Source organism: Dipodomys ordii, unplaced genomic scaffold (assembly GCF_000151885.1).
Source record: "Dipodomys ordii isolate 6190 unplaced genomic scaffold, Dord_2.0 Scaffold107, whole genome shotgun sequence".
Classification (NCBI taxonomy): Eukaryota; Metazoa; Chordata; class Mammalia; order Rodentia; family Heteromyidae; genus Dipodomys; species Dipodomys ordii.
Window position 1 is genome coordinate 1074219 of NW_012267323.1, and position 11239 is coordinate 1085457.

Sequence of the window (11239 nt, forward strand, 5' to 3'; positions counted from 1 at the left end):
GCTATGGCTCAAGTGGTAGAGTGCTAGCCTTGAGCTGAAGAGCTGAGGGACAGCACCCAGGCCCAGAGTTCAGGCCCCATGACCGGACCCAAAAAAAAAAAAAAAAAAAAGGATACAAATCATATAATGATCACTAATGCCTTTGGTAGCTACTGACACAGGCCAATCTTTGGATGGGAATGTCTAGCCTATCTTCGGTTGTAACCTGAAATTATTTTCTCCCTACGGAGGAGATGAAGAGTTTACCATTGTACTTTACACACACTCTTACAACTTCTCAATTTGGGCACAGGCTTCCCCGATTCGTTTTCACAAACACTAATATAGACACATGTAGCAAGTTTCAGTGTGTCGATCTTCCAATCATTTCCTCAGCCTTAATATCGCAGACAAACTTTATGAAACATTTCCAAAGTTAAAAGGTTTAACAAAGTTTCTTCCTAGAACTTATTCTGTGCTCACCTTTGGACCAATCAGTTTATCCGCTGTCATCTTGGCAAAAAGTTCTGCTGTTTGGGCTCGAACCTGTGGATGTGTTGAATTGCAGAACATATCTAATAAATAAATCAAAGCCCCTGTAAAGGACAACACACACACAAAAAATCAGATCCAACTGCAACTTATTTCAACACAATGCACTGTAATTCATTTTTCTTTTTTTTTTTTGTCAGTCATGGGGCTTGAACTCAGAACCTAGGCGCTATCCCTCAGCTCTTCAGCTCAAGACTAGCTAGCTCTCTACCCCTTGAGCCACAGCGCCACTTCCAGTTTTCTGGTGGTTCAGTGGAGATGAGAGTCTCATAGACTTTTCCTGCCTGGGCTGACTTTGAACCATGATCCTCAGATCTCAGCCTCCAGCGTAACTAGGATGACAGGCGTGAGCCACCGGCGCCCAGCTTTTCCTTTTTATTAAAAATGGACACAGGGACTCACTATGTTGCCTACGCTGGCCTTGAACTCCCAGGCACAAATGAGCTTACTGCCTCAATATCTCTCAAGTAGCTGGGGTTATAGACATGCTACCATATCCAGCTAACAGCAGTCTGATATTTAAATTTTTAAAATCTTATAAAGCATTCTTCAAACTCATCAGACTGCACAAAGTAGCTCAAAAAGAACCAACAAAAACCCTGATCATATTGCATATGACTGGATGAAAAAGACTATACATTACCCTTTGCCATTGCTTCTTTGATTATTTTTGTACTTGACACCAAAGCATAAAGAGTTTCCAGAACAAGCTGACGACCTGCAGAGTACAAGACATTTCAAGGAATGCATGGACCAGTTAGCTGACATTCACTGAGAATCAGCTCAGCACCAGCTCTTTAACTAGATGTTCTGTATGGGGTATCACAGTTAATCTCCACAAGACAGATGTTATTGTGGCTGTGTTACAATGAGAACGCCCTGGCTTATTTCCCCAGCCCAGGGTTTTAGAGCTCTGCATAGTCCCCTCTGAGGGTCGGTCAAGCTACGGTTTTTAAAATTCCTCTTACGAATATACCTACTTGATGGCAATGAATGCAGGAGAGCCAACAAATTGGACAGAACCACCGACTCTGCAATGTTGTTCACACAATCCTGGTTAGATGTCACTATATTCACAACCTAAAAATTAATCGCCACATTAAAACTTTTAGATACCATTTTCTATTTAAATCAGACTAAGTCAGAAAATTTTCAAAAATGAAAAAAGTGAAAAACAAAGTAACGTTTATAAGAGTTTAATTTCATCAGGCTCATCGGGGTCATACCTAAGATTCTAGCTACTCAGAAGATTGGGAGGACTGTGGTTTGACTGGATAAAAGGGCACTAGACCTCATCTCAACCAATAAAAAGCCAGGTGTTGGTGGGGCACACTATCATCCTAGATATGCGGGAAGCATAAATAGGACGACTATGATACAGGTTGACCCTTGCATAAAGATGAGACCCTACTGGAAACACAAAAGAGCCAGGTTGAGGCTCAAGTAGTACAGTGTTTGCTTAAGCAGGCCAATGACAGAAGGAATTTTAACAGATTGGCTTTGGTAACTTTGATTTTTTTTGACACTAACCCTTTCCTCAATGAATATGCTAACTATACCAAGGGGGTTCACTATAGTATGTCCATACCTGCATATATTGTGCTTTGATCACATTTACCTTATCTATTAGTCATTCTTATTCCCTACCAACAATGATCTTTAGACAAAAAAATAAATAAATAGAATTTGCCAGAACATATTCCGGAACCATGGCTTCTAACCATGGCACTCCAATCACAGACTGGTAGCAGAGGGTAACAAGGAGATAATGATCCTCAATATGGGGACTTTCTTCTACTTTTATAGAGAGAGAGCAAATGTCTTTAACACCCAGTGCAATAGACAGATGTCTATAATCTCTCAGCTATACAGAAATATGTGTGTTTTTCCTCCACATGGGATGCCCTCTCACCTAACTCTTATGTTTATTACTGTCCTATTAATCATTCAGTCTAAATCAAAGTCTTCAGATGCATCATACACATTATTCAAAAACTATACTTGTATGATTCCTGCAGGGGTGGATTTGGTTTTCTTGGTGATAAATTCCGTGTGTTGCAATGGGAAGCATCATGTGAAGAATGACCTTTAGTCCCTTTAGGTTGCCTGGACAAAGAGTCACTTCTGTCAGAGGAAAAATTGAACCCAAACAGCATCCCAAAAGAACAGACACTTTGTTCTTCTACAGTAGGGGTCACCAACTTCTCCGGGACCCTTGAGACCCATAGATTTGGAGCAGCTGGCTTTCCGAGGGAATGCCTGTGAACGGCACACCAAGGGGTCTGCAAACCTCACTGGAAAGCTTACTCCATGCCCAGTCTCCAAGAACGGAAGAGCAGATGAGGGGAAAGGAGCAGTTCTCTGGGTGAAAGCCCCGAGTGCAGCCAGCAGAGGGAACTGGGGAAATCCTTGAAGACCTATGGCTCTTGACGCTTCTCAAAGAAGCCTATACGCGTGGCATCATGCAAAACAATCTGAGCACTGATGCGTGGCAGACAGTGACCATAAGCAGATGCACCGCCAGCGATAGGTGCCAGGTTTGTTCATCAGAGTTAACTTTTAAAGTTCTATGACTTAACAGGCAAAATGAAAAAAAAAAAAAAAAAAAGATGCAAACTCTCACATGGGGAGGAGTAAGTAGGAGGGAACACGGCATGCTTCAGTACCGGGCACTCACCTCTAATGCCAGCTGCTGCACGTGACCAGCCCCATGGACTCGGAGAAGGGAGAATATCAACTTAAAGTGCCCAATGCATTCACTTTCAGACCCTAGAGAGCAAGAATAAATGGTTAGTTTGTAATGTCTTGGCGATATCCTAAATTACAAAATTGAACCAATATAGTTGGGCTGTGAGGCCCCAAAGTTCAAACTCCAGTATTGAGAGAGAATAAAAAAGAGAAAGAAAGTGGTAAGCACTGCTGCTGTTGATCATGTCTCTGATATAATCTTCTAAACATTTATTCCACAGAGTGAGTGGAGGAGCTTAGGCAGCAGTGTAACTTTAAAGGCAAAGAAAGGGTTGGGAATGTGGCTTCGTGGTAGTGTTTGTCTAGCATGCAGGAAGCCCTGGGTTTGATTCCTCAGTACCACAGAAACAGAAAAGGCTAGAAGTGGTCCCATGGCTCAGAATGCTGGCCTTGAGCAAAAAGAAGCTCAGGGACAGTGCCTAGGCTTTTCTACTTCACGGGGGTTGCCGTCCTTGGGTTTGATCACACACCTGGATTGTACTTGATGACATTTCTGAGTGCCTCCAAAGCCATCTCCACTCTCGGCAGGCGGTCTCCATGCTGCTCGGACTCCACCTTCGCAGCATGTGTGATGGCCATGAACGTGTGCAGGTACTGGGCCTGAGAGCCAATGTAATCCAACAGACTTGCGGCAAATGCTTTAGGCACCTAAGTCAAGCAGATGGACATTTAAAAAGCACACATATCCTCTTTAGTAATCTATAATGAAGCCTTCCCGGCAAAAGAGAAAAACTTCAAGCCATGCCAAGTGAATATGCATGATTAAATCGTATTATGAACACTCTAATGGGTGCAGGGTAGAGAGAACAGACCAGCCGTTTCTTTGCCAAACTCTATATAAACGGCATTGTATCTCAAAATATAGAGGGAGTATGAATATAATAGTAGCTTCCGGTAACAGAGGGTCAAAGACATCAGACGAAAAAAGCAGGGAGCGTACCTCTAGTTGGAAAGTAGGGGTTTCATTGTACACCCTAACAAAAATCTCCCCCACAATAAGTTCTTTGGCATGATCACTGTAGACAAATTCTGACCCGTAAGTCTTGTCACAATCACCCTGTTAAAAAAAAAAAAAAAAGTAAACAGACTGTTAAAAATATGATTAGGAACCACTGATGTCTAGTTTATAAGCCTATGCCAATTAGGTTTAGTAATGTAACAGGAAAAATGCAGTATCATGCATATATCACAGTACTCAAGACAATGTTAACATTTATACTCTAGAAGACAGGGTATTACTGTTGTAATATTATACTCTTAAACGTTAAGTAAAACTATTGTAACTCATTTTTAAAGCTCACAGAAGTGGGTCAGGAATTAGAACTAGAGCAACTCTAACACTGGGCTTTTCTAGCTCCACCGTCAGCCTGCTGGTCTAGCAGACTTCAGGAGGACAGAGCTGAGAAACCTGTTTCTTGTTATTGTTGTTGTTGTTAAGTAATGCAATGACTCTAAAGGTTTGTAAATAGTCTCTGGACAAAAAAAGAAGATGCTATCTTGAAAAATCAAGACCATTCTTTCTGCTAAAGAAAGAACAGGAAGCCGGGTGCTGGTGGCTCATGCCTGTAATCCTAGCTACTCAGGAGGCTGAGATCTGAGGATCGCGGTTCAAAGCTAGCCCGGGCAGGAGAGACTGTGAGACTCCTATCTCCAATAAGCCACCAGAAAACCGGAAGTGGCGCTGTAGCTCAAGTGGTAGACCACTAGCCTTGAGCTGAAGAGCTGAGGGACAGCGCCCAGGCCCAGAGTTCAAGCCCCACGACCGACAAAAAAAAAAAAAAAAAAGAACAGGAGAAAACAGTTTACAGGAAGGTTTAGGTTGAAATCACAAGGTATTTAGGTGGTATTAAAATAACATGTAACAGCAGATAAATTGTGAAGTCTAAACAAAAAGGCCGCTTCATGAAGTCTACTCTCACACATGAGAACTGCTCCCCTTAGCTCTGCAGTCGTCAAAATATTTCTACCTCCAGAGTCACTCTCATGGAAATCAGATGAAACAAATTCTCAACAATTCAGCATGGGACAGTTATAACTGCTCTAATAAGTTCCAAAGTGCCAAACACGATTTTCTTTAAGTCATCAGTATTTACCCATCTAATAGATGGGCTATCCAGGCTTTCTCCCCTTCCCTCCTTATAAATTCACAATTATGTCTTTCTTTGTTTACACCCTGCCCACCAGAAGGTGGCAGGACAGGAGAAGATTTCCATTCTGGGGCTGGAAAGCAAGTGTGACTTACTATAGAAGCTCAAGTAAAGAACTAAAATAAAGCCAGGTGCCGGTGGCTCACGCCTGTAATCCTAGCTACTTAGGAGGCTATGATCTGAAGATCATGGTTCAAAGCCAGCCCAGGCAGGAAAGTCTGTGAGACTCTTATCTTTAATAAACCACTAGAAAACCGGAAGTGGCGCTGTGGCTCAGGCAGTAGATCGCTTGCCTTGAGCTGAAGAGCGCAGGGTCAGCACCCAAGCCGAGTTCAAGCCCCACAACTGACAAAAAAAAAAAAAACTCTGGGCATAAAACTGATTAAAATAAGAAAGCTGTGGCAACAAGAATAAATTATTCAATAATTTGTCCAATGTGAACATACTTTCTTGATCATGCTTTCTTGTTGTGATTCAAGAAACTCCAGCAGTTCTGCTCTTGTGGAATTGTTCCATATCAAATAGGGGTTGTCTGTGTTGCTGTTCAGCATCTTCAAAATCTAGGAGACAGAATATTACTGTTGTAGCCTTCGGGGAAACAGTGAGCCAGGCTTCCCTGTACATTCAGTGCACAGCACACACTGTAATGGTGCCTCTCAGGCATGATGGACTGTATTAAGGACCTCAGTTGTTCTCACAGGGGTGCTGACATCATCCATTCTGCACCTGCAGAAACCACATCACTTGCCACAGGTCTCATAACTCAGAAAAAGCAAAACTGGCATTCCAATTTGAGTCCGATTTCAACCATCTTGATTCTGTTCTGTCATGGAGAAAACTCAAATGTTCCAAGTACTTAAGAAACACTGTAAATACTAAGAATCCTGCCACAGTGTCTTTATTACACACATATAGCTGAAAACAAAATCTAAGTCTCTGCGAGGCATACCTCCTGACACACACACACACACACACACACACACACACGTTAATGTGAGATTTACAGAGGAAATTTGGTTCCCACTTTCATGGCCACAGGCCAGAGTTCTAGGGGCAGAGATGATGCCCTCCTTTCTTTGGCTGTCCTCAAAGACAGGCTAACACTATGACAGATGCTTCAATGTCTGAGGAAAATCTTCCCATGTTCCATAGAGATTTTCAGGTACATTGGGGAGGAAAGCAGAGACAGTACATTGCTACAAAGCCACCTGATCTTGTATCCAAGAGGTTAATAACCAGCAGAGCAAAATAACTTAAAAACTACAAGGTTAGGAAAAATACAACTTGAAGACCTAGTAGTTTAAAAAAATAAATGGCTTATTAAGTTCAGGCAGAACTTGTACAAGATTTGATTTTAAATGACTCAAAACTTTTCAGGAGCTATTTGCTAACTTGCAGGTATTTCAAGAGGGAATGTTCTCAGTCAGCAAAAGTGGTGAGCACAAAGTCCAAGCAGACCAGAGCTAGATTCCTGACTCTAGACCTCTCCTCGGGCTACTGGAAAACATGGTCTGCACAAGAACACAGACTCAGGTACAGGATTAAAAAAGCAAATAGGTGGCCAAAGTTCTCAAGATCCTGTAAATCTGGAAACCTGAGGCCTTTTCCCTTATAAAAGTAAGAGGTGATCATGAGAGGGAAACACGAGAAAGCAGTCTATTATTCTGCCTTTCAAAGGTAACTAAGGCTAACATTTGATACAGTCCCCTGGGCCCACTCTAATTTCCTTAGTGGGTACATAGTGTCCCGTTTGTAGATTATATAATTTTTAGTGCTATAAGTCAAACTGGTTTTTGTCAATGATTCTCATAAAAGAGGACAAAAAGGCTGAAAGATCTGCTAAGACCATATTTATTTTTTAGAAGACATCTCTGCGTGCATGTGTGTGTGTTTACTTTCAACATTTCAACTTGAACTGGGATAATCTACAGCCTTTAAGAAGAGCGCAGATAGACACAGACTTGGTCCACTGTCTTCTGTACTCTCCCCACTGTGAAACACCATTCCAAGCTCATTCTCCTTGTTCTGTGTCTTGGGACTCAAGGGTGGTAAGAATTATGGGAGGCTCCACCCCCGAGAAACAGGAAGTGTGTTTACAGGGACTAGATTTGAAGAGCTGTCATCACTACCATCTATGCAGAATAAACAGAATTTCGTGGCTAAGACTTCCAAAGGATCACACAGTGGTGGTCATCAAAAACCAGGCTGATTCTGCAGTACATACCTCGGTGGCACTGACCACAGCGAGCTTTCTAGCAATATAGGGTGTCAGCATGCCAGCTAAACTTTTTCTTACAGTTGGGTTTTCTGGGGTTGCTTGGTCTTCAGGCAAGTACCCTCCAAGGCGACTGAGAGCATGTACACTCAGTTTTGCAAGACTGTTGGCCACTTCCTGTTATTAAAAAAGAATCAGGACATTAGAGATGTATCTTATATAGGTAACAATAAATCAATGGAAGCAAAACTGTATGAAAAGAGTTCTAAGACAAAAGAAAAAAAGAAAGAAAGAAAGAAAAGAAAGAAAGAAAGAAATAGGGTACAGGAGTCCCAACACCAGTATTGGCTTATACATTAGAAGTTTATTTCAGGCTGAGAATGTGGTTCAGTGGTAAGAGTGCTCGCGTAGCATGAGTGAAGCCCTGGGTTCGATTCCACAGTACCACATACACAGAAAAAGCCACAAGTGGTGCTGTGGCTCAGGTGGTAGAGTGCTAGCCTTGAGCACAAAGAAGCTCAGGGACAACGCCTAGGCTCCCTTAGTTCAAGCCCTAGGACTGGCAAGAAGTAGGGATGAGGGAGAAGGAGGGGGAGGAGAGGGGGGGAGGAAAGAGGGGGGAGGGAGTAAGAGAAGGGAGAGGGGAAGGAGAGGAGAAGGAAGAGAAGATATTTATAGGAAAGATCACCAGAATATAGGGAGTCATACCCAGGCCTTATCTTACAGAATCCCTATAGGAGTAAGGAGAGGAAGGTAGACTTTTTGTCTGCTAAGGGCACATGCTGACAACATGAGCAACAAGTAACAACTGATCAGAAAGGAGAGAGAAGGCAGAAAACTACTCAAGTTCTTGCTGGAGCTATTTCTAATACTCTGATGCATTCTTTTTCCTATTATACAAACAATCACAACAAATCATAAAGTTGAGTCTGAGACATGAAGAATATATTACATTATGTCACCACCATATGCTCTTGCAAATTCTTCTCTCTTGAATCTTTCAAGAACAAGTGGTTAAGATACACTGCTTTAGTCAGGCACTTGGGAGGGTGAGGCAGGAAGATGAAGAGTTCAAGGCTAACTTTGGCCTCCATGATGAGTCTAAGACCAGCCTGTAAGTCCCAGTTCTGAAGCAGTCATCTTGGTAAACAGCTTATCTCCCCCTCAACAGCTCATACTTTGCTTCCCATAAAGCTAGTATCAACCTAATGGGCTTGGGCGCAAATTCACTATCAATGCAGTGAATGACAGGTCACCTGCTGGTTTGTTTCTTCACTCTTCTGAATGCCGCTCTCCTCTAGCGTGTAGTCATAGTTAAACAGATAACCGAGCAGGTGCCACAAAATTCCGGCCTGAAATAGGTGTGTCTGGAGCCAGAAATCCACAGCAAAAGAACTGACACATTCTACCCCGAGGGCAGCCACACGCGGAATACTCTGAAGGAGAATGTAAGAATTACCTTCCAGGGCATAAACAGAAGCTCCTAGGGGAAACTGGCTGTTAGTGCTTGGAAAGTAGCTATCTGATCCTGTAAAAACAGTTACTTCTTACATTTTCAATTCCAAATTAAGTGCCAATTGTGTATTATTTAAGGTGTATCATACCAAGTGAACTTAGGACAAAATTCCAGAACTACTAAGTCTAGCAGGACCGGGAATATGGCCTTCCCTATTTTGTGTCTAAGATTTTTGATTTTTCTAGAAAGAGTGCTCAGGCACACCGTGGTAGTAACAAATCGCCAGGGATCTTAAAGTGACATCCTGCACAATGGCATAGGACTTCACTTTATCTTACCAGAATTTGGATTCTCACTAAATATTTCTAAGGAGATCAAGGAGCGAAGGGTGCAGGAGACATCTCCATCGCCCTAGATGCCTCGAAGATGAATACCTCCACATCCTGTTCTTTCCGACACAGCTCCAAATAATTCGCTCAGAAACACTTGTGGGTACACAGCTAGTGATAACTTGGGAGGTCTGGCTACGTGACAAGAAAAGCCATTGCTGACTGGACATGGGAAGGACAAACACGAATTTTTACCTTGCCAAAATAGAGCACCCGGCAGAGATCCTTGATGATGCCGGGCATCTCTGTGATCTTCTCTCGGCACTCTTCAAACTGAGCAGCCACGCTATAGCATTTGCTTATGTGTCCACACACCTGTGGCCAGCGCAGAAGACAGGGAGAAAGCAGTCAGGTCACAGATGCATTCGTTACTTAAAACAGTGGAGATCAAATCAGCAGATATTTGAGAGTAATGATGTATATGAAAAATTAAATAGAGCATTTCTATTCTTTCACTAATATTTTCTCAAAACCTCCCATATTAACTCTCTGAACCTTTGTACAGGAATTTTCCTGGACTCTTGATTACGGTGCTTTTGTTCAGCTTATTCACATGAATTCCCCAATTCTTCAAAACAGAGGATAAAACCCACAAGCCAATACTCAACTATATTCTAAATTTCTCAAACCAACAACAAAAAACATCACATAAAAATACATGTTCTACAATTTCAAATATAAATTTTCTATCGAAGAACCTTTTTTAATTAAGAAAAAGACATTTATAATAATCAGAGTGGGGAGGTAAGACAGGGAAGTTAATTGAGGAAGGGGGAAGAAGCTATGTAAAACCACAAATGACAAAAGTGTGAAACAGAATGACAGATGTCTGACCAAGACATAAGGGTTCTCTCTGCTCTGAGAAGATAGATTCAAAGTGGATGCACAGGGCAGCAGCCTCAGTTCCTCCTGGGTCCCAACCATAGACCTGCTTGACTAGAAAGTCAGATCAGCTGAGGGTGGGGCAGTAAGTCAAGTCTTCATGAATTCCATTTGAGGCTCAAGTCTGCTGTACTCGAATCACTAGCCTAGCATAACCTTTTAGAGTCACAGGGCTGAGTCTCACCTGTACTGACATGTCAGTTGGTTTACTAGAGCGATTCAAGACAGCCACACAGCGACTAAATGCCTCCTGTAACACCTGCAGAGGAAGAAGCGAGCCGTTAATTCTCCATCTGGAAGTCTCAAGAAGATATTCTGTACCTAAAATGTTTGTTCAATTTATGTTTGTTATATAAACAAGGAAAAAAAGGGATGAAAATTTTGTCCTTTTTAAAATGCATTCCCAATGAGCTTTTTTTTTTTTTTTGGTTGGTTGGTTGTGGGGCCTGAACTCTGGGCCTGAGTGCTCTCTCTCAGCTCTTCAGCTCAATGGGAGCTCTCTACTTCTTGAGCCACAGTGCCACTTTCAGTTTTCTGATGGTTAGTTGGAGATAAGAGTCTCATGGGAAATTTTCTGCCCTGGCTGGCTTTGGACCATGATCCTCAGATCTCAGCCTCCTGTGTAGCTAAGATGACAGGTGTGAGCCACTGGCACCCGGCTCCCAAAGAGCTTTTTAAGCAGCACTAATTTAACCAATTTTCAACTATCTGACAGTTCAACTGACTGTCCAGTTGTCACTGAATAAAACTCCACCTTCAGGTAGAACAGAGAGACTCCGATAATGTGTCTTGTGTTAACAGGTGAAAGGAAGAGAGACTGTGCTAACTGCCATGAGGGGTGTGTGTGGGGGGCGGGGGGGGGGGGGGGGGG

The 11239-nt window shown here is 42.5% G+C and overlaps 1 protein-coding gene across 1 annotated transcript in view; it reads right to left on the reverse strand.

Annotated features, from left to right (window-relative positions):
- Positions 1-11239, reverse strand: part of Dnajc13 (DnaJ (Hsp40) homolog, subfamily C, member 13) — a 90436-nt gene that overhangs the window by 12415 nt on the left and 66782 nt on the right. Inside the window, exons 35-45 of the mRNA XM_013028037.1 lie at positions 10553-10627; positions 9682-9801; positions 8898-9077; positions 7651-7818; positions 5873-5986; positions 4220-4336; positions 3750-3927; positions 3209-3300; positions 1512-1611; positions 1175-1249; positions 463-575 (exon numbers count right to left, since the gene is read on the reverse strand). Of these exons, the coding sequence (XP_012883491.1) occupies positions 463-575; positions 1175-1249; positions 1512-1611; positions 3209-3300; positions 3750-3927; positions 4220-4336; positions 5873-5986; positions 7651-7818; positions 8898-9077; positions 9682-9801; positions 10553-10627 (1332 nt within the window). The remainder of the gene's footprint in view (positions 1-462; positions 576-1174; positions 1250-1511; positions 1612-3208; positions 3301-3749; positions 3928-4219; positions 4337-5872; positions 5987-7650; positions 7819-8897; positions 9078-9681; positions 9802-10552; positions 10628-11239) is intronic.